Source organism: Bombyx mori, chromosome 20 (genome assembly GCF_030269925.1).
Source record: "Bombyx mori chromosome 20, ASM3026992v2".
Lineage (NCBI taxonomy): Eukaryota > Metazoa > Arthropoda > Insecta > Lepidoptera > Bombycidae > Bombyx > Bombyx mori.
The window spans coordinates 3,300,421-3,323,942 of record NC_085126.1 but is presented as its reverse complement, the minus strand read 5'-3'; the positions used below and the strand labels follow the sequence as shown (position 1 = coordinate 3,323,942).

Here is a 23,522-nt window from a genome sequence, read left to right as displayed (position 1 = left end):
TATGGCTTAGATGGGTGGAAGAGCTCACAGCCCACCTGGTGTTAAGTGGTGACTGGAGCCCATGGACATCTACAGCGTAAATGCGCCACCCACCTTGAGATATAAGTTCTAAGATCTCAGTATAGTTACAACGGCTGCCCCACCCTTCAAACCGAAACGCATTATTACTGCTTCACGGCAGAAATAGGCAGGGCGGTAGTACCTACCCGCGCGGACTCACAAAAGGTCCTACCACCAGGTGATGTCTCGTTTCCTATTTCTCCCGCAAAGCAAGTTCGCTTTCCAGTTTGGAGGCTTGGAACAGCCGTCATGCCTATTGAAGTTTAAAATCTATGTTTCAAGATAGGTGGGGGCACTAAACGGACTTCGGTTCTCTGAGCGTCTTCTATAGTGTTTCTTGTATACTTATGTAGTAAAATTTCTTGGAAGGTGTATTTTAATTTGGAATAATCTATTTCTAGCGTATTTTTAAAAAAAACAAACGTTTCACTTTACCATATTAGGATTATCTTTTGCGTTGTAAAGATAAGGTTTACCTTAAGGCCCTAAACATTAAACACATATTATTATGTCTAACGAGAACCAGTTCAACGGAGGAAGAACCGCAACCGGACCCAGCAGTTCAGTGGTCAGGAATTATTAAGGACTTTAATGAAGAGGCGATCAATTGTTACCCTAATTTAAATTTCTGTAATTGTTATAGTATTTGAATACTAAGCCTTTTATTGCTTACTGGTGCGTACTCATGAAATCCCGGACTATCAGTCGTGTCAATTACGAGTATATCCACAGATTCGGTAGAATCTGGCGCCAAGTTCCGTTCAAAAATCCCGTTGTAAACGGAGCGCCAGACTACCGACTGTGTTTACTGTGAGCAGAACAGTTTTTTGAGGTTGCGAAATTTTATTTAATTCTACGGTACTTCTGGTTCCTAAATTGTATATTATATCAATCACTCACAACTTTATTTTACTGATATTAACTAGTTATATCAATTACAACAATTAATCTACTTGAAATTATTAATTTTATCACCACAAACTATGGCTCGCTCAAAAATTTCGATCCTAACTTTTTTCGATGTAAAAAGTGACATGCCACAGACTATAAATATTCGAGAATGGTAATCTACGGCCGCCAGGGTGCGCTGGAATTATTCCTATTTGTAATGGATTTTATGACCTGGTAACTGAGACCTTTAAGTCATGTCTTATTTTAATTTATATTCATATTTTTATGAAAAATGATATTATGGAGTGAAATGAAATGTGATATTATGGAGTGAAATGAAATGAAGATGATTAATTTGAGACATTAATCAAAAGGGATGAAATGAAATGAGATGAGATGATATGGAATGAAATATAATCTCAGTAAAATGGTGGTGGTCATTTACTAAGATCTCAGTGGACTTTTTGGAGGAAACCGAGAAGTTACGTACAGCGGCTTTGTTTCATTTTCCCACGTTTGTGCACTTTCACAGATATAAAACAGTTAATAAACCACTATTATTACACATTTAAACCCGAAGAAACACTAAATAGACAAATTAAAACAAATCACACAACTTCACACCTCGCGTTCCCGCCAAAAAGTCATTATTCCTACATAAACTGTAGCTTCAAGGGGATAGTTTGCAGTTCTTATTGAACGGTTTATACATTAAATAACGTTAATGTTGTTACTGTTAGTATTTTAGTTTAAGTACTGCCGAAGCAAGTACTGTTGTTACTGTTGGAGAAACAATTTTGTTTTGTAATGTAATACCGAAATACTTTACGAGATGGCGTTACAAAAAATCCCTTCCCAAAACTATAAAACCGTTGTGATTGTCTACGAATAATAAATAATATAATAACTAATATTTATTCGTAGGTGATTGTTTAAGATGCTATGAATATTTCGGTTTTGATTTCAGCAAAATAACTTGAACTTTACTACTGAATTCCGATGAAAATTCTAATTAAGGCTGAGTTAAGTTCAGCTTTTTATTTAAGCCTCTTACTGTAGTTTTTAAATTACATTTATGCGGATTGATGTTTCAAGGCTTTCAGATTTTAATTTTAAATTCTGAAATAATTAAGAATAGCGTCATCTACCCTTCACATTTGAAACAAAATTTAATTCGGTTTAAAATTGTAAAAGTTGATGTTGATTATTATTACACTGTAACGCAGTGTTCCGTTTCGCGGGGCAACAGCAGCCAAAGGGAGTGTGACTCAGGTCCGTGCCGCGACGACCCACCCCGCGCTACCCGCGCCCGCGCATCTGTTGCATCATTCGCACCCCCAATTATGGCAATTAGTGCGCGCCAGACTTTGAAGCGGAATACATGCGCCCCCGGCCGATACCGGAACTGACAACCCGAGAGTCTCATGCCAGTCGGGCACCTAACATTAAACTGGCAGCCCAAGCGCGGGCCCTTTAACTAGTATTTCGGAGTGAATCTACGTAATTACGACACGTACTCGTCGTCAGTCACGGCGTCAATCCGATTTTCAAGACGTTGAAGAAGAAATTGGTTCAACCGCGGGACCGACGCCAACATTTACCGCAAACAACATGGCGTCATTACAAGAAAGTCAAATGGCAGCATTCGAACGCCTACTCGACCGAGTTTTTGAGCATAAAACTCAACTCGAATCATCAGCAACACCGACGTCGGAGCCGACATCACCGCCTTCCTCGACGCCCGCTCACCATTCTGGGAACTTCGCGTCATGCACGGCGCGGTTCAGCGGAGCGCCCGGCGACTCACTCGACGGTTTCCTTGACGCGGTCGAATCATACAAAGATTGTGCTGACGTAGGACACGCCATCGCGTTACGAGGACTCTCGATGTTACTAAACGGAAATGCAGCCATGTGGTGGCAAGGCGTTAAAGCTAGCATCACTTCCTGGGACGACGCTTTATCATCGTTACGAAGCGCTTTCGGTGATTGCAGACCGCCCCATCGAGTCTACTTAGAGCTCTTCAAAATGTCGCAAGGACAAAGAGAGAAGACGGAGATCTTCGTTGCAAGAGCACGAGCCCTGCTAGCTCGACTCCCACCTGGTGACCTTAGTGAGAAAGTTCAAATTGATATGCTTTACGGCCTTCTACACCGTCGTGTTCGTAAAAGATTAAGAAGAGACGAAATAACTTCATACGACACGTTATTAAAGAAAACGCGCCATATCGAGGACTCCATCTACGAGACCAGTCCGCCTGAATTTATTCATCATCCTCAGCGAGCGACGCCACGTTCATCGGGTAGTACCGTAGGCGAAGTTCCCGCCGGTGCTTCGACTTCGGCGCGGATGACGCCGCGGAAAATATTCAACTCGGGCGCCGCTGGCGGCCCGCCACGCGACGACAGCGCTGCGCCGAGCACCGTTCGAGTCCCCGCGCCTCGCTACACGAACACTGATAATGTATCATCTACGTCGATTGTTAAAAGACTGTTCTGTGTTTATTGCAAAAAGTACGCACATATTCGTGATGAGTGTTTAAAATTTGCGTCAAAAACGAAATTCGACAACGAAAATACGCAAGCTGTATCCTCGTGTTACGGGTGTGGTACCAAAGGTGTTACTCGGTCTCAGTGTACAAAGTGTAACGCAAGTTATTACGCCGTCGACGCTGCACGGACCCGATCAGTCACATCCGATTTACCTATTGGTAAAGTAAATACACAGCTGTCAAGTTCAGTGAACTCTATTCATCGCGACAGCTCGTTGCATACAGCTTGCACTTCAAACACCGTAAAGTCGTCCATTTGTATTAATAATCGTAAACAATGTTTTGTTGATAATGAAAATAATTATTATCCTACCGATTTTAAGGCGATTCTTCCTCCGCGCTTTTTCGGTACTGATAACAAGGTTAGACTTCAAAATTATTCTAGACTTAATCATAATATAAACAATAATATTAGTTCTAGGAATAGGCCCCTGATGCGTTACTCGAGTGGTACCGAACCAAAACATAGTTATTCCGAGGTACCAAGTGGCCGCGATAGGGTGACCATGATGAACGAAAATAGGGTGACCATGGAAAACGTCGGACATTTTTCGACAATTAATTCTAATGTGAAAAGTGTTGCCCAGAGTAACTCTACTGAGCACCAGGTTAGGTTAAGACCAATTTTAAGTGTTCAAATGTTAGGTATACGAGGTAATGCTTTGTTGGATACGGGAGCTAAGAGTAGCGTTGCCGGAGCGTTGCTTTATGAATTGCTGTTAAAGCATAACCATCCGTGTGAGGAAACCAGGCGTCGGGTGAGGCTTGCAGACGGTTCCGCGCGCACCCGCCGAGTTTTGCTCACTACTCTAGAAGTAAGGATAAGTCCCGAAAGGTCAGTAACCCTTGAATTTACTGTTTTTCCAGATGCTCAAAATAATGAAACTTTGCTTGGCATGGATTTTTTGGTGGCGGCAGGTATTGTGCTTGACTTTGCTTCATCCACTTGGCATTTTTCGGGAAAACGGGTTACCTATCCAATTGAATATGAGTGCCCTAAACCATGCATGTTTGCTTCTACTGCTGACTTCCTGCGTGATGATAAGGGTTCTATGCTTGGCTCCGATGAACGGCAGCAGCTATCACATTTATTGCAGGAGAATGGAGACATCTTTAGGGTGGGGGGAGCCCCAACCCTTTACGCCGAGCACCACATTGATACCGGTGATCATCCGCCTATATCGGTACCGCCGTATAGGCTCACTCCTGTGCTTCAACAGCGAGGAGAGGTTCTCGCAATCGATTTGTTCGGGCCACTGCCAGAAGCAGAGCAGGGGGAGCGATGGGTACTCCTGGTAGAGGATGTAGCTACAAGATGGGTAGAACTCTACGCACTTGTTGATGCCACCGCCGTGGCTTGCTCCCGAGTCCTACTGGAAGAGTATTTCCTTCGTTATGGCTTGCTTATGCGTCTAGGGGTGTAACACGTAAGTTCATGCCACGACGGGATGGCCCGTATCGCGTAGTAAAGATAGTTAGTCCTACAACGTACTTCATAGCAGACTTGTCAAACAATGTCATCGGCAAGTATCACACCGCGGATTTAACCCACTCTCCGTCAAATTCAAGTACGGATGCAATTATGCCAAAGAGGCAGAGAGGAAGGCCGCGTCTTCAGACTAACAGTCCCAAGTTGGACTCGGGACGCGTTCCCAACTTGGAGGGGGAGTATGTAACGCAGCCTTCCGTTTCGCGGGGCAACAGCAGCCAAAGAGAATGTGACTCAGGTCCGTGCCGCGACGACCCACCCCGCGCTACCCGCGCCCGCGCATCTGTTGCATCATTCGCACCCCCAATTAGTGCGCGCCAGACTTTGAAGCGGAGTACACGCGTCCCCGGTCGATACCGGAACTGACAACCCGAGAGTCTCATGCCAGTCGGGCACCTAACATTAAAACACTAATTAATTGAGCGTTTCATTAGCTTTTAAGCTGAGTGACTATTTATAATTTATTTTTATTAAGTAATAAATGACCAAAAAATAATACTTAACAAAAAGATATGAAATCCGAACAAAAACAGTTTCACTGTAAAAAATTGCGCCAAGTCCACGTTTATAAAACTCATCTCAATACATTTGCACTTTACAAAAAAAAGAAGACTTCAATAGCTTTCATTCTCTACAAAAATATGTGAAATACAAAAAAATACCAAGAAACCGTCATAAAGATGAAAAAATTAAAAAAAAATTGTTGAAAATTTAAAAATAAAAAAATAAAAAATTTATCGTACTTGGCGCGCGTCATTGAGTACCCCAAAATTTTTCGGAAGAATTTCAACCCGAGAAAAAAACCATTTTGCTTTAATATACAGTGAAAGCTGAAAAAGTTACCCAGGTTGTCTTTTTCGCTCTTTTTAGCGTTTTATGAGAAATTGAGACAGAACTACGGTAATTTTCAACAGCTCTGACTATATACCTATGGGCTATTATATGCCAAATCGACCACTTTTGCGTCCGATCCCTTTAGATTCAGCTGAAACTTTATTATTCTTTTCTACCCTTTGAAAAACATCTTTGAGAATTTTTTCAAATGTTTTGAAGCCAACGTATACATACGTATCGACTCGTAAGTAGTTTGTATTTCTATAAGCGAACACGAGAGGGTGTTTAGTTCAAATCATAAAAGATGAGTGGGAAATGAAAAAAATTCAAATAACATACGTATGAGATGTCGATTTTACTTAACTTTTGTAAAACTTATTATGAAATAATAATTCATTAATTACATTTATGCATTTCATAGGTTGACCTACTTATAAATTTCTAAACATTGAAAGGATGTTCATTTATCCTGAAAATTTTGGGGTACTCAATGACGCGCGCCAAGCACGATAAAATTTTTATTTTTTTATTTTTAAATTTTCAACAATTTTTTTTTAATTTTTTCATCTTTATGACGGTTTCTTGGTATTTTTTTGTATTTCACATATTTTTGTAGAGAATGAAAGCTATTGAAGTCTTCTTTTTTTTGTAAAGTGCAAATGTTATTGAGATGAGTTTTATAAACGTGGACTTGGCGCAATTTTTTACAGTGAAACTGTTTTTGTTCGGATTACAATAATTCTGGATGTGAAAGCTTGTGAATATTCTTGTGTAGGGATTGGTGGGTGTCTATGTGTGTGCGGGCTGCGTGAGCGAACACCACACTCGCGGAAGTCATGACAGGTCTTATGCAAACTTCCATAAGACTCCTTTACAAAAAGGGGCACCTTGTTCCGAAGGGACATTTTACTCCGTTTACATATTATGGGGTAAAGTCTGCCGAGAATGAACGCGGCACGGTCGGGGACTGTTTTAATATGCGGGCGATATGTTATGGATGCATCCAAGGTGACTTCCAGGTACTTGACCTTCCTGGCCCAGGGTATAGGTTGGCCGAAGAGTGTGATCGGGGTACAAAACTTGCATAAGGCCCGTCATGACTTACGCGAGTATGGTGTTCGCTCACGCGGCCCGCACACACATAGACACCTTCCAGACACATTTTTGCAAATTAACAGTAGGAACACCGTGATTCATGAAAAACGTTGACTTAGGCCCTTCGTACACAAGGCTACGCAAATCTTCGATACTCAACGATTTTAGTCTCCAAGCGACTACCGCCATACAAATCCATTGAGGTTCGTACACGAGTCGCGTCGGCGACATACGTCCCGCGACTCGCGTCGTGTCAATCGCGCGCTACCTGCATGTCGAGATCTTCGCTACATAAGTCTCGGCGATTTCCAAGATGGCGAAGCAATTTTTTAATATTAAATTTGTTTCTGATATGGAAAAATATCCTTGTTTATATAATTATAAGTTAAAAGAATACTCAGAAAAGGAAATAACAGAAAAAGCTTTTTTTAGCCGTAGGAAGGCCGTTAATATAACAGATTGGTATTTTTATAGTTTTAAAAATAGTCAGTACATAGTTTTGTAAAGAAAAAACACTTTTAGGCAGTATATTCTTTTTATTAAGCTTTTGTTTTAGGTATTTACACGAATTTTGTGTACATTTTATTATGATAGCCGATGTTGTAAGCCAGATTGCCGACGCTGTTGTTGTGATCTAGGATCGTTATCTAGCGTACCAGATATCCGTATCCAATAAACTATAAACAATACAACAAGTAATATCTGATGGTAAATTAATGGTATAGTGACTAAATAGGCAACTCGCGTCTTGCGATTCATTGTCGTGTGTACGGACCGTGCGCTACTCGATACTCGCGACTTGATACTAATGTCGTTTACAACATTAGTATCGAAGATTTGCGTAGCCTTGTGTACGAAGGGCCTTACACAACGATCGATCCGGAATGACATATAGTTCACGTCGGAACGGTACTAACGGTACTAGATAAAGCTATGCGTCATGATATCTGCCTTATCGTTGCCGATCCGGTAGTAGATTCATTCGCGAAGCAATTGCTCTTGAGTTGTTAGGTCTCCTTTGGAGGCGCTCGGGTAGTTGTTAGCAAATCCCACCTCTCCTGGCTGAGCCTTTGCTCGCCCACATGTCCTGGTGAAACTGGAAAGGCCTCCGGGCCACCAGTAATCTTTCAATCATAAAAAAAAGAACTTTTCGGCTCCAACGGCTATCTGTTCTACGAGCAATGTACTCTGCCCACTGCCAACATCCTTTAGGCTATGTCGGTTACCATGGTTTTCCTGCGAATCTCCTCATTTCCGATGTGACTACGTAGGGAAAGTTCAAGCATAGTCCTCTTCATTGCTCTTTGGGTGACATTGAGATTTCTAATAAGGCCCATTGTGAGCGACCACGTTTCAGTACCATATGTCATCACTAGCAACACACACTGGTCAAAGACTTTCATCTGCTATTTGTAATAAGAAGATTTTAGGTAGCTTTCCGAACGCTGCCCATCTGAACTGGATTCGACGATGGACCTCTTTTTCGAAGGTGGAGTTGCGTAGCTGGACAGTTTGTCCCAGCTACATATACTCATCAAGAACTTCGAGCGTAGAGCTTCCGATCTTTACTGGAGTGGGCGCTACATGAGCATTCAACATAATCTTTATTTTTTCCATATTCATATTCAGGCCCACTCGGATAGAAGCTCTACTGAGGTCACTGGGTATTGTACTGAAGTCCTCCAAGGTCTCTGTCATAATTACAACATCGTTGGCGAACCAAAGGTTAGTTATGTACTTGCCGTTGATGTTAATACCTAGCCCTTTCCAGTCCTTTCCAGAACTTTGAAAACATCCTCCAATGCAGCGGTTAATAGCTTCGGAGAAATAACATTTCCTTGCTTCAAGCCATGCTTCAGAAGGATGAGTTCCAAAGCCCGGTCCTGTAATTGAACTGACATCGTAGCGTTTTCATACAAACATTTCAACACTTGGATATACCGATTATCTATTTGGTACCGTTGAGGAGACAGCAACACGGCCCAGGTTTCAATCGAATCAAAGGCTTTCTCGTAGTCCACAAGTGCTAAGCACAGCGGCAGGTAATTATTCCTTGGTCTTTTGTACAGCCGCAGCGGATGAATGTGGTGTACGGTATTAAAGCCTTTTCGAAAACCGGCTTGTTTGGTTGGCTGAAAACGCTAGGAAGAAGCTTAATTCGCTAAATGCATCTAGATAAAATTACATTTCGGCAAAGAAATTTATTCTACGGGCGACGCTGCGGTCGAAAGCTAGTAAATCATAAATTTATAGTCTCACATTTTATTGTAATATCTTTCACCTTTGTCTCTTTTTATCACACTGCGTCTTGAAAAACCCAATTAAAGAAAGTGCTCTGAAATGCAGTAATTCGATACTTGAACAATAATATTGTAATTAAAAAGGGCAACATCGGGAATCCTCTTCACCTCTGCACTGCTTATCAATTGTTTGTCTCATATGTGCTTATCATAGAATATAAAAAGTTATCATTTTTAGGATTCAGTACTAAAGAAGGCAAATTTCGGAATTTAAAACAAGGGTTCTGTTTTGTTTTACGGAACAGATTAATGTTAAATATCGCGGACTTGCGACCCCCTTCCTGCTACGACACATAAACCGTTACAGATGAGTGTCATTATACTGCCTATTTTTGATGAGAAACAATGGCTCGTTCGCGCTTCGACTATGGGACAACCAGTATGAAACAAAATTGAAACTTCGATTTCATGTTGCTCTTTCAAATTGTGCTTACCTGTCTAAATTGAGGAAGTTATTTCTTTTTCGTAATAGTTTTTGCCTCCGTAGGCACGCCGACATACATCTGATAGTGATTCACTGTCACTCGTGGACAAAGGAAATGCTAAGAGATCAGCCAAGTTATTGCCTACCATTAAGGATTATGTTTAAACCTAGTTACGAAACAAAAGGACAAATACTACTCGAAAATTAACCTAAAGAGATGTTCGTTCCAGTGTGTGATGTTAAATGACGAAAATTATCTCGGATAACGCAGCGTGGCTGACGGAAGTAGTCTCAGACAGTGAATATATCTATACTAATCTATACTAATATTATAAAGACGAAAGATTTGTTTGTTTGTATTGAATAGGCTCTGAAACTACTGAACCGATTTGAAAAATTCTTTCACTGTTTGGAAGCTACACTATTCTCTAGTGACATAGGCAATAATCTTTTTTGAAAAAAATTAGAGATCCTTACTAAAACTTCAATAATGTAACCCAAGATTTAAAAACATTACCTAAAATATTCTTTACATCGCGTGCCCTGTGAAAACTATTGATGATATAATAAAATAATGTACTACGATTTTGTAGGAAACATTATTATTTACAAAAAGTGTCGCGACAGCATACGTCTAACTATTATAGTTATGCCGCAATAAGTGTTCTTTTATTTAAATAAATAAAACAACGTCAAATATCGTTGAAATTTTTGTTAAAGACCCAAGCGGAGCCAGAGCGGGCCGCTTGTTAATAACAAAATTATAGTGATATTGATATTCCACGCGAAAATACTAGAGGCATTGGTGATTTCTTTCACAGATAGATTGAATGGTTGTATTTACAGGTGCAAATTCAACTTCTTAACCACTATACATAAATCTATACTAATATTACAAAGCTGAAGAGTTTGTTTGTTAGAACGCGCTAATCTCAGGAACTACTGATCAGATTTGAAAAATTCTTTCAGTGTTAGATAGTCCATTCATTGAGGAAGGCTATAGGCTATACCTAGTCAGGTCATAAGTATTGTCACACAGTAAAAACTTTTCTTTTAGAATGCTGGCCACAAAAAGGTTTATTGAATTCGAATGTCGAATTGTTCATGAAAATAAAAATGTATACTTTTAGAATTTTACTCATTTTTAAATATGGAGTCGACGCTTAAAGAAGACCGTGTTGCAGTTATTGCGTTGCATCGTTGCGGTTACGCGCCAATTCAAATTTTTAACATACTGAAAATTTTGAATATAACCAAAAGATTCGTTTATCATACCATCAAACGATACAATGAAGACTCTAGTGTAGATGACAAGTCAAGAAGTGGTCGCCCTCGGTCTGTTAGGACTCCAGCAGTGATAAAAGCTGTGAAGGCACGAATTCAAAGAAATCCCAAACGTAAGCAGAAACTGTTGGCCCTTCAGATGGGGTTAAGCAGAACCACGGTGAAAAGGGTGTTAAATGAAACCTTAGGGCTTCGGGCATATCGAAGAAAAATAGGACATCGTTTGAATGCTCGTCTAATGGACCTGAGACTGAAGAGATGCCGCGCTTTGTTGAAGCGGTACGCGGGAAAAAAATATCGGGAAATTCTTTTTTCGGATGAAAAAAATTTTACCGTAGAAGAGAGCTACAACAAACAAAATGATAAGGTGTACGCACACAGTAGTGAAGAAGCGAGCAACCGTATTCCGCGTGTCCAACGAGGTCATTTTCCATCCTCGCTCATGGTATGGTTGGGAGTTTCTTATTGGGGCTTAACAGAGGTACATTTTTGTGAGAAAGGTGTAAAAACGAATGCAGTTGTGTATCAAAATACAGTCCTGACGAACCTTGTGGAACCTGTTTCTCATACCATGTTCAATAACAGGCACTGGGTATTCCAACAAGATTCGGCGCCAGCTCATAGAGCGAAGAGCACACAAGACTGGCTGGCGGCGCGTGAAATCGACTTCATCCGGCACGAAGACTGGCCCTCCTCCAGTCCAGATTTGAATCCGTTAGATTACAAGATATGGCAACACTTGGAGGAAAAGGCGTGCTCAAAGCCTCATCCCAATTTGGAGTCACTCAAGACATCCTTGATTAAGGCAGCCGCCGATATTGACATGGACCTCGTTCTGCTGCGATAGACGACTGGCCGCGCAGATTGAAGGCCTGTATTCAAAATCACGGAGGTCATTTTGAATAAACTTTAGTGTCATAAGAATCTATGTTTTGTTAAGTTCATTTTGGTATATGAATGGTTACATAATGAATAAACTTGTTTCAATTATTTTACATTAAACATGTGACAGAATTTATGACCTGACTAGGTATAGGTATATAACATCAAGCTAAGACCATTCGAGTCTTTTTCCCTTTTGAGAGCGCCGCTGCGGAAACGGTTAAAGCTTTTTATTTATTTATTGCTTAGATGGGTAGACGAGCTCACAGCCCACCTGGTGTTAAGTGGTTCCTGGAGCCCATAAACATCTACAACGTAAATGCGCCACCCACCTTGAGTTTCACTAAAATAATGTATGACAGAATTGTTCTCCTTTAAAAGTTGTAAAAAAGTCCGGAACAGCATCGTAGAGACCCCCCTCCCCCCGGTCAAGGTCAAAGAGCAACCTGAGGGGGCTGAGGCCGCGCGGCGCGCTACCATCACTCTAGCGCGCTGCCAAGGAGTAACATCTTCATGATAAAAAGAGCAACCGATTGTCGGTGTATCGCGTCCCGAACCGGCAGGATGGTTCTGATTCAGCGGGGTATTCCGGGATACCAGCGGCACCATCTGGGCGGCCTGATGGGCTACCGTACCGAGACGGCCGACGTTTCAGATCCTTCGATTCGCCTCGAAGGCTCCGTCGGCCGGGCGTCCTTGAGTGAGCCGCGCCGTCTGGTAGTTGTGTTGCCCGCGGTAGCGCCCTTACCTCATCCGGGTTTTAGTATAGTTACAACAGCTGCCCCACCCTTCAAACCGAAACGCATTACTGCTTCACGGCAGAAATAGGCAGGGTGGTGGTACCTAACCGTGCGAATCCATACGAAAATATTAATATTAGCAAAACAAATATACCTTTCACATGGCATGTTTTAAACTACCACGAACAATGTGAATTTTTAAATGTGTCCATTAAAATTACACATTTAAATTATAATGTTGACGGCTTGATAATTTCACTCAATCAATAATAAACTATATCTTTATTTCAATGCACTTTCATTTGACATTTGAACTATGATGTTGATATTGCATCTGACGTTTTTTAATTCAAAACAATTTCGAGTATAAAAGGCAGAGTTTCAAAGGAAACAGGCAGTTCGTTCTTGGGTAACACACAGGTGAGATACATTTTGTTTTTAACTCTGGAGAATCCGTTTCGGATACCCAGTCGTGGGGGGTAACAGACCGGGTTATGTCAGACTTCGGTTCCTCCAAGGAAGAGGGAGACCGAGGTCCTCCTCTTCTTCTAATTCCTGTCGAGAGTCTACGTCTTGAGATATCTACCTACCACACAAAAACGTTTTCTTCTATTTAGCGTTTGTTAAATTGTAAGAGTTTGAGAAACCAATTGGCCGATATTTCGACCTCTGGCATTTTTTTCATCACTCCGCTGACTTTTCTTATTCTTTTTATTGCTTAGATGGGTGAACGAGCTCACAGCCCACCTGGTGTTAAGTGGTTACCGGAGCCCATAGACATTTACAACGTAAATGCCCCACCCACCTTGAAATTTAAGGTCTAAGATCTCAAGTATAGGTACTTCTTGTACTGGTCTCCAAACACCGATCGTATGAATTTTGTATCAGTGGATATAAAATTATACACTAAGATGTTTATGTGTCTAAGCTTTCAAAGAAGTCAAATATATAATATACTTTTTTATTTAACAATTAATTTGTCAAGTTCGTTTTTGCTATATACTCACAAAATCTGCGACCGTTTTGTCTCATATATACATCAAATATACATATTATGTTCAATTCTCAATGTGTATAATTCAACTTACGTTTTTAAAATTCTAATCCTTAACAAATAATTTTACATATTGCAGGACTCGACGCTCCAAAGATGAAGCCCGCTATAGTTATTCTATGTCTTTTCGTGGCATCTCTGTATGCTGCAGATTCCGACGTCCCTAACGACATTCTGGAGGAGCAGCTTTACAATAGCGTCGTCGTCGCCGATTACGACAGTGCGGTTGAAAAGAGCAAGCATTTATACGAGGAGAAGAAGAGCGAAGTCATCACAAATGTCGTGAACAAACTGATACGAAACAACAAGATGAACTGCATGGAGTACGCCTATCAACTTTGGCTCCAGGGCTCCAAGGACATCGTCCGGGATTGTTTCCCAGTTGAGTTCAGACTTATCTTCGCCGAAAACGCGATTAAGCTTATGTACAAGCGCGACGGTCTCGCTTTGACGCTGAGCAATGATGTTCAAGGCGACGATGGCAGACCTGCCTACGGCGACGGCAAGGACAAGACAAGCCCGAGAGTCAGCTGGAAGTTAATCGCTCTGTGGGAGAACAACAAGGTCTACTTCAAGATCTTGAACACTGAACGTAACCAATACTTGGTATTGGGAGTCGGCACTAACTGGAACGGCGACCATATGGCCTTCGGAGTCAACAGCGTCGATAGTTTCAGAGCCCAGTGGTACCTGCAGCCTGCTAAGTACGACAATGACGTCTTGTTCTACATCTACAACCGTGAATACAGCAAGGCTTTGACACTGTCGAGGACGGTTGAGCCCTCGGGTCACCGCATGGCCTGGGGATACAACGGCAGAGTAATCGGAAGTCCCGAACATTACGCTTGGGGTATAAAGGCTTTCTAAGTTATAATATAAAGTTTCGACCACGAACCAATGAGAATGAGCAGCAATAAATGAATTTATAAAAAAAATACTTGTTTTTGGTTATTCTTTGAAAACCCGTTGTTCCTTTCGCAACTTCCTTCATGCACCATTTTGTTTTATTACCAAGATGCGTTGACGAGCTCACGACCTACCTGAAATGTAGTGGTTACTGGAACCCATAGACATTAACGATGTAAACGCAGCTACCCACATTGACACACGAGTTCAGTATCATTATGAAAGTACAGCTGCCCCACCCTTTAAACCGAAACGACTATACGGATTTACGGCAGAAATAGGCAGGGTGGTGGTACCAACCCGAGCATGTCACGATATTGATCATTACTGGTGGTAGGACGTCTTATGAGTCCGCTTTTCGGTTTGAAGGGTGGGGCGGCCATTACGGTTGTAACTATACTGAGACCTTAGAACTTATATTTCAAGGTGAATGGCACATTTACATTGTTGATGTCTATGGGCTTCAGTAACCACTTCACACCAGGTGAAGTGTGAGCTCGTCCACCCATCTAAGCAATAAAAAAATACACCCTATCACCAGTAATTATATTTTGCTGGTTTGACTTTTATTACACGATGTTCTTTCTTCATTTGGAAGTTATTTGTTAGCATTTGTTGAAGTATGTACGTATGTATGTACTTCATTAGAAAAAATTGTACCAGCCTGCGGGACTCGAACATTGATACATTGCTCAATACGAATGCGCCGGGCGAATCCTTTAGGGCACGATAACTCCAAATGTGTTTTCGTGTTCATGTTTAGATATCAAGGTGTATGGACCTCTAATATGTCTTTGACAATTAGGCTAAATTTGTAATTTATTAACCGATCGTGTTTGATAAAAAACGTATTTTTCTATTAAGCAGCAATTTCTTATTATTAAGATCTTCGATTGTGAGATTTTATTTTACATGAAAAGATTGTAATATGTTTATAACCTGACAGCTTTGTTGTTAGAATAACACGGAATTATGAAATGAGATATAAATTACAAGTAAAACCCATCCCAGCGAAAATAGCACGGAACATTTAAAATTAAATCAATTTATTGAATTTATTCACAGCTCATCTAACGTAGATTGTTTGAACTGAGACCTAAACCAAACGTGGAGTATCAATTCAAGAATCTCATAGAAGGGTTATCTCCGGAAGCGTTTACTCTTTCTTCCGTAAAGTAACCTTAAATTTAATAATAAATAAATAAATATTTACTAACAATCACGCCACGTTAACTGGTCCCGTGATAAGTTCGTAAAGAACTTGTGTTACAGGTACCAGATATCAGAAATAAATGTAAGATTTTTATTATACACATACATATATTTAATATACATCCATAACCCTGGAAAAGACATTTATATTTATCATACAAATATCTTCCCTTGGCGGGATTCGAACCCGCGACCCCCTTATGTAGTGGCCATGTCACTTACCACTTCACCAGACGGCCGTTGAATAACTACTGTACCAAGATCATTCGTCATTCATTAAACGGATTGTATAGAAACCCATAGAGGACAAATATATGTATAAAAAGACATTGTTTTTTATTTACAAAAGGGCTTGTTAAAAGATTTTTCTAGGTTTTAAATTTCTAATTAAATTTTGGCTTGCGCGAATCCTTGGCTCCGTCGTTCGCTTCTGAATAAACAGTGTGCGATGCGATTGATTAATTATGAGAATTGTGAGATGAAGAATAGAAAGAGACCGTACATTAACTTATACAGTGCTTTTCCTCGTAGAACGTGAACTTCAGTTTCTCTGGCCAGCCGTCCAATTCTCGCAGACGAAGATGACGACAGAGCTCAGTGCGATTGTCGATTATGTAACACACTTTTGACCAGACGAGCTCCATTATTTATAGATTAATTCTTTTATTTTACGCAGTGGTTTTCGCGTAATATTTTTATTTTTTTAAGGGATTTTATGACCTGGTAACTAAGACCTTTAGGTCGTGTCTTATTTTAACCTATAATCTTATTTTTATGAAAAATGATAATATGGAGTGAAATGAAATGAAGGTGATTAATTTGAGACAATAATCAACTGGGATAAAATTAAATGAAATGATATGGGATGAAATATAAACTCTAAAAAGTAGTTTTCATTATGACTACAACTTCGAAAACCGAAGAGAATACAATTAACAATAAGATAATATCCATTCTTGTTTGTTCAGTTTCATAGTTGTGAACAGATGTCCCTACAGAGATGCTTATAGTTTGTTCGTATTTAACTGCACCTATCTATGTACAGTGTAGTACATATTCACATGTACAGTATTACAGATGGCATCTCACAATTTTTTCATCGGCCCCTACAATGATGTTTCAAAATAATTTCAGTTTTGATAGAAGAAACAGCATACAATTTTTTTTCTTTATATTACCAACTAGCTGACCCGGCAGACTTCGTAGTGCCTCAATAGATAAATAAAAGACCTAAGCTTCTGTATAAAATAAACTTAAAACAAACAAAAGGAATCCGTCCGACGGGGGACAAATCAAAAGGAAAACAAAAATTTTATTTTTATTTAATTCCAAGCATTTTCATATTTATTCACCTTTTAAACCTTCTCTGGACTTCCACAAATAATTCAAGACCAAAATTAGCCAAATCGGTTCAGCCGTTCTCGAGTTTTAGCGAGACTAACGAACAGCTATTCATTTTTAGATATATAGATTACCAATTACCAATTATATGGAACTTTTACTCACATCATAACCTTCCAGGATGTTTTCAGTTTACGATGAAGCAGCTTATAGTTTTCACTTATTTTAAACAGTTCGTTTTTAGATACATCGAACAAAATCGTATCGACAGCTTTCATATCGAAAAATACAGTAACTATTTAATTGTCAAGATACGATTCCAGTACTAAGTATTTTTAAACTAATATGTTATTCCTATTATAGTTGTCTTAATTATAGTTTTTAAAGGACTCATAAAATCATCGTTACTTAATGAAAAATTTTCGCTTTGTTTTGACACCCGTTGCCTAGCAACTTCACACCTGTCTGAGTTATAGTTGTATTTTCCCATGGAGACGGCGAAAGTATTTCACCATACAGCCCAATCTTTTATATATTCTGCTGTATGAAAAATTACCTGTAGCGAAATGATGTAAAGTTGATTTGTTTGAGACTATAACCAAGTGAGATGAAATAAACTGCTCGTTAGTTTTATAAACACTTGCATGTTTGATACCTAATGAACGACATTATTCATTCATTGTAATAATCTATGAACAGAAAAATTGTCACTTGCTGTTTTGACTTTGAATACTAATGAAAAATTGAAGTGAAGATATTTTATAGCGGTTCGGGAGACCGTATGGCATTTGGACATATTATATTCGTGGTTCATAGCACCATTCTAATCGGGTCTGGGTGTATTATTATAGGTATTACTGTAGATAAATAGCAATGAAACATTCTGTAACTAAATTTCTATCAACGATTATACTAAGAAGGCGATTAATTGTGGCACTATTTTTCATTTTTTTGTATAGATATATATGTAGATACATTTTCAAAGGCAAATACAAAAGAATTAAAATCAGTGTCACGCCACGGCTTCGTATTGTTTTTATATTGAATTTTATGCTTTTTTTTTCTTCAAGAGTGACGAGCTTTTAATTTAAACTGTCAACCTTATGGCATTAAGTAGAAACTACAAAACGTTTTATACCTGCCGTTCGGTAGAAATAAATTAAAACATAAATTGGTATTTTTCTCTCAAAATGTAACCCGTAAGATGATGAAATTTTTAAACATCTTCCCATACATAGTGCTCACGATATAAAAGCTATTAACATTCTATTTCATTGTTTCCACACAAAAAAATATTTGTCTTGAGGTATCGCAGTTTCAGGGCCCTGGATCCAGCAAGTGAGGCTGTGTTGATGTATCAATCAGTCAGGACAAGTTATTATAAATGTATACTAGCGACCTGCCCTCGCTTCGCTTCGGAAACATTAAATTTTATTATTGATAGCTGAGTCCCGCGATGTAACTCGCAGTTATTTTCGTACCGAGGGTGACGTCGCAAGGCGAAGCTAGTCTAAAAAAAGTAGCCTAAGTTACTCCTTATATCATCAGCTACCTATCAGTGAAAGTCCCGTCAAAATCGGTCCAGCCGTTCCAGAGATTAGCCGGAACAAACAGACAGACAGACAAAAATTATAAAAAATGTTATTTTGGTGTATGTACCGTATATATATTCATATGCATGTAGTAAAAAGCGGCTATTTCAATATTACAAACAGACACACCAATTTTATTTATATGTATAGATGTATTGCTGTTTATCTACATTTCACCTTTACTTGTATAATAAATACTTGAACAATTATATTATATATCAACAATAATAACCTTTCTCTCGTCTTAACCCCCGGTTATCAGTTGTTTTTTTCATAATTATCTATACTAATTAATATTATAAAGTTCAAGAGTTTGTTTGTTTGTTTGAGCGCGCTAATTTCAGGAACTACTACTGGTCCGATTTGAAAAATTATTTCAGTGTCAGATAGCTCATTTATCGAAGAAGGCTATATAACATCACGTAAAGACCAATTCAAGCGGAGCACCAATAAAGAATGTTTCAAAATCTGGGTATTTTTCCCTTTTGAGAGCTTCCGCTGCGTGCGCTGCGGAAATGGTTAAAGTTTGCTAAAATAGAATAAAAGATCTAAAAAAATGTCCGCGACAGTATATGTCTATATTTTAAGGCCTATAACGTTTTAAGCTAACCAAATTTGTTCTAAAGTAAAGCATTATTTGTGAAGGTGTTTTTATAAAGATGATATTAATCCCTATCCAAATAAATATGTTATTCATTACGACATTGAAACACCCAAATCACTTCAAAATAGGCTTCGACAATTATAGTTTTTTTTTGGATTTCTCCAGGATCCCATCATCAGATCTTGATGATTACAGGACCATTCGGGAAGTCTTTCGATCAAAACAAAGAAATATCCGAATCGGTTCAAGCATAGACAAGCCAAGTCAAGTTGGCGTCCAAAATGCTGGGAGTCTTCAACAGAGCGAAGCGGTACTTCACGCCTGGACAAGACTTTTGCTTTATAAAGCACAAGTCCGGCCTCGCGTGAAGTGCTGCTCCCATCTTCTGGGCCGGGGCCCCCAAATACCAGCTTCTTCCATTTGACTCTATACAGAGGAGGACCGTTCGGATTGTCGATAATCCCATTCTCACGGATCGTTTGGAGCCTCTGGGTCTGCGGAGGGACTTCGGTTCCCTCTGTATTTTGTACCGTATGTTCCATGGGGAGAGCTCTGAGGAATTGTTCGAGATGATACCGGCATCTTGTTTTTACCATCGCACCGCCCGCCACCGGAGTAGAGTTCATCCATACTACCTGGACCCACTGCGGTCATCCACAGCGATTCTGAGGTCTTTCTTGCCACGGACCATCCGGCTATGAAATGACCTCTCCTCCACGGTGTTTCCCGAGCGCTATGACATGTAATTCTTCAAACGAGGCTTGTGGAGAGTATTAAGCAGTAGGCAGCGGCTTGGCTCTGCCCCTGGCATTGCTGAAGTCCATGGGCGACGGTAACCATTCACCATTAGGTGGGCCGTATGCTCGTCTGCCTACAAGGGCATTAAAAAAAATGGGCATTCTCGAGAAATTGGTGAACACAGATAAAAAATTATTATCGAATTGATAACTTCCTCTTTTGAAGTCGGTTAAAAAGCGTTATTTACCTTAAATAGCTCCTTAACATTCTATTATTCAAAAATATTTTCACTTTCTACGTAAATGAAGAGGCGGGTAAAATTTAGCGTTACGCCAAAGTAACTATTCCACGCAGACGAAGTCGCGGGCAAAACCTAGTATGAAATAAAACGGTATCAGTTTGAAAAAATGCAGTTCTTGAAATCTGAAGAATATATGACATAATACAACACGGGTTTCATGTGGAAAAAATATCGAGTGTTTGTGCATCCATACGGGTGTGTCGCCATCCAGGTTAATACTGACGCGAAGGTTTCATTGCGCAGACTTTGGCAATCACTTAATACCAAGTGGACCAGGAACTTGCATGATGACGTGTCAATTGCAGATGTAATTTACCTCTAGTATGCTATGTTTTCTTGGTAGAGATAGGATGTGACTGATCACTGTCACTCGTAGAGATGAATGCTAGGAGCACGACCAAAAGTTGCCGGCTACCGTTGAAGATCTTTTCAAACTTCGTTCTTTTTTTTTTTTTTTTTTTTTATGATTGAGAGATTACTGCTGGCCCGAAGGCCTTTCCAGTTTCACCAGGACAGGTGGGCGAGCAAAGGCTCAGCCAGGAGGGGTGGGATTTGCTAACAGCTGCCCGAGCGCCTCCGAAGGAGACCTAACAACTCAAGAGCAATTGCTTCGCGAATGAATCTACTACCGGATCGGAATCGCGACCCGCTGAGAAGATCCGGCGAGAAACTCAGCGGGCTGATGCATGGGCTAGGTTGCACGTCGACCTCTTTGTCGAGTTCGACGAATACGGTTACTGGGGTCCCTAAGCCTGCTCCTAGTATTAGAGCTGAAGGCATCTAATGCAAAGGTTATTGGATCTGATGGATCCGTAAGGACGTGTCTAGGGCGTCGACGGTGACTGGCTCCTGCATGATCAGGATTCGGTGCGTAGTCAGCGGCGGCAACGATAAGGCGATTATCATGACGCATAGCCTTATCGAAGTACCGTTCCGACGCTGACTTCATGTATTTCTGGATTGATTCAAGGCCCAGGTCGTCGTGTAGGTCAACGTTCCTCACGAACCACGGAGCCCCGACGGCTAACCTGCAAAAGCGAGATTGTAGGGATTGGAGGGTGTCTATGTGTGTGCGGGCCGCGTGAGCGAACACCACACTCGCGTAAGTCATGATGGGCCTTATGCAAGTTTTGTAAAGTGTCACCTTGTTCCGAAGGGACATTTTACTCCGCTTACAGATCATGGGATAGAGTCTGCCGAGAATGAATGCGGCACGGTCGCGGACTGTTTTTATGTGTGGGCGGAATGTCATGGATGCATCCAGGGTGACTCTCAGGTACTTAACCTTCCTGACCCAGGGTATAGGTTGGCCGAAGAGGGTGATCGGGGGAGTGATATTTCTCCTCCTAATGCGGGAGGAAATAAGCGGTGAGTTTCCCCTTTGAAATAACACTGCTGTGCTTTTCGCCGGGTTGATGTCTATGCGCCATTTTCGGAACCACTGTCCGAGGGCTAACGCTGCGCTCTGGAGTTTACTCGCGATTAGGGACTTGTTTCTACTTGAGTAGTAAACGGTTGTGTCGTCAGCGAATAAGGCTAGCTGGGTCGGCGGCGACCGGGGAATATCATTAATAAATAAACTAAATAAGAGCGGTGAGAGAACGGAGCCTTGCGGCACTCCAGCCGTGAGTGGTCGCGGGGAGGAGCGGGTTCCCTCTACTCGATATCGAAAAGAGCGGTTCGACAAGAAGTCCCGTATGATGAGCACGAGACTATCCGGCACGCCCATGTTGAATAGTTTGAAAATCAAACCGTTGTGCTAGACTTTGTCGAACGCTTTTGCGACGTCGAAGAAGAGAGCTCCCGTGTATAACGGTTTTGGTCGATTAAGTCCCACAAGAATGTGCTCCGTAAGGCGGTGCACCTGTTGTACGCATGAGTGATTTGCACGGAATCCGAATTGTTCATCGATGAGAATGCCCTTGGATGAGACGAAGTCTCTGAGGCGTTTGTAGAGCAGACGCTCATACAGTTTGCCTAGAGACATGAGGAGGCTAATCGGGCGATAACTCGTCGTATTATTTTTTGGTTTACCGGGTTTGTGTATGCCGATAACGTCCGCTTCTTTCCACACCGTGGGAAAGATACAGTTAGCCATAGCGGCATTGAAAATAGATGCCAACATCACGATGAGTTGGACGGGTAAAAGTTTAATAACGCGGTTAGATATACCGTCGGAACCGGGAGCCTTGCGAGGACGTAGGTCTTTGATCAGGTCTTTAACTTCCATTGAGGTGACGGGCGGTAACGCGTCCAAGGGTGGCAAGGAGGCTCTGCGTTCTACCTCACTGTCTACTAATTCTACATGAACAGGGTCCGCGGATTGAATGCTAGGCATGCACTGGGCTTGCAATGTATCGGCCAGCAGCTCTGCTTTTTCGTCATCATCGAACGCCGCGAGTCGGCCTGAGGGGCCTACGAGGGGGGGCATAGTTACTACCGTATCCGATTTGAGAGTACGAGCTAAGCGGTAGTAAGACCTTTGAGAGGGCGCGAGTCCTTCTAAGAAATCAGACCATCTGGCATCTCGGACTTCGGTGATGCGAGACTTTACGTCGCGTTGTAGGGCACGCATTCGAATACGATTTTCCGCGGTAGGATACCTGTCGTAGGCGCGTATCGAGGCGTTCTTAGCTCTAAGGAGCTCCCTAATATCGTCGGCCAATTTGAAGCGGTGAAGGAAGTCCTCCGCTACAACTTGCTTCGATGACCTATCTAATGTCGAGGTGATGTGTGACGTTACGATGTCTATGGCTTCAGCGGTATCCTGAGGAGACGGGATAGAGTCCGGACTAAACGGAAGCGATGGTGGATCAGATTCAGCCAGACTGATGCCCAGCGTGTGCCAATCCACCACAGTCCTCGTGACGGGAACGGAATCGGGAGCGCGACCGAGCTTCATAATGACGGGACGATGGTCTGAATCTAACTCTGAAACTACTTCAATCGAATGTAAGCGCAGAGTTACGTTTTTTAATAACGCTATGTCGAGTATATCCGGGCGATGCGCGATATTTAGCGGGTAGTGAGTCGGGGTCAGCGGAGCGACGATATCGAAGGCGAGATCATCGACTAACGCGTCGAGGCGCCTGCCATTAGGGGTTGAGGTGTGAGAGTTCCACCTGACGTGTTTACAATTTAGGTCACCCGCCAGAATGACAGAGCTTCCCATTCCGAGCAGCGCCTCAATATCACTACTTAGAACAATTTTATCCGGTGGAAGA

At 41.2% G+C, this 23,522-nt stretch overlaps 2 protein-coding genes across 6 annotated transcripts in view; one reads left to right on the top strand and one right to left on the bottom strand.

Moving 5' to 3' along the window:
* Positions 1–23,522, bottom strand: part of LOC101747159 (intraflagellar transport protein 52 homolog) — a 93,050-nt gene that overhangs the window by 35,146 nt on the left and 34,382 nt on the right. The window contains exon 1 of one of the 3 annotated variants that reach the window (XM_021351496.3): positions 17,229–17,530. The exons of 1 other annotated variant lie outside the window; for it this stretch is intronic. In XM_021351496.3, the coding sequence (XP_021207171.2) occupies positions 17,229–17,341 (113 nt within the window). In that variant the 5' untranslated portion in view covers positions 17,342–17,530. Of the gene's footprint in view, positions 1–17,228; positions 17,531–23,522 lie in introns of those variants that run through there. One more of the 3 variants, XM_021351487.3, reaches the window with a different exon arrangement.
* LP3 (low molecular lipoprotein 30K pBmHPC-19) lies at positions 12,818–14,541 on the top strand. 3 transcript variants are annotated; one of them, XM_012695044.4, is made up of 2 exons: positions 12,818–12,970; positions 13,684–14,541. In XM_012695044.4, exon 2 carries the CDS (start codon positions 13,701–13,703, stop codon positions 14,469–14,471), a length of 771 nt encoding a protein of 256 aa, XP_012550498.1. In that variant the 5' UTR covers positions 12,818–12,970; positions 13,684–13,700; the 3' UTR covers positions 14,472–14,541.

What these genes read in the sequence shown, in the direction of transcription:
- LP3 (XM_012695044.4), top strand. Translation starts at nt 13,701, where the DNA reads ATGAAGCCCGCTATAGTTATTCTATGTCTTTTCGTGGCATCTCTGTAT.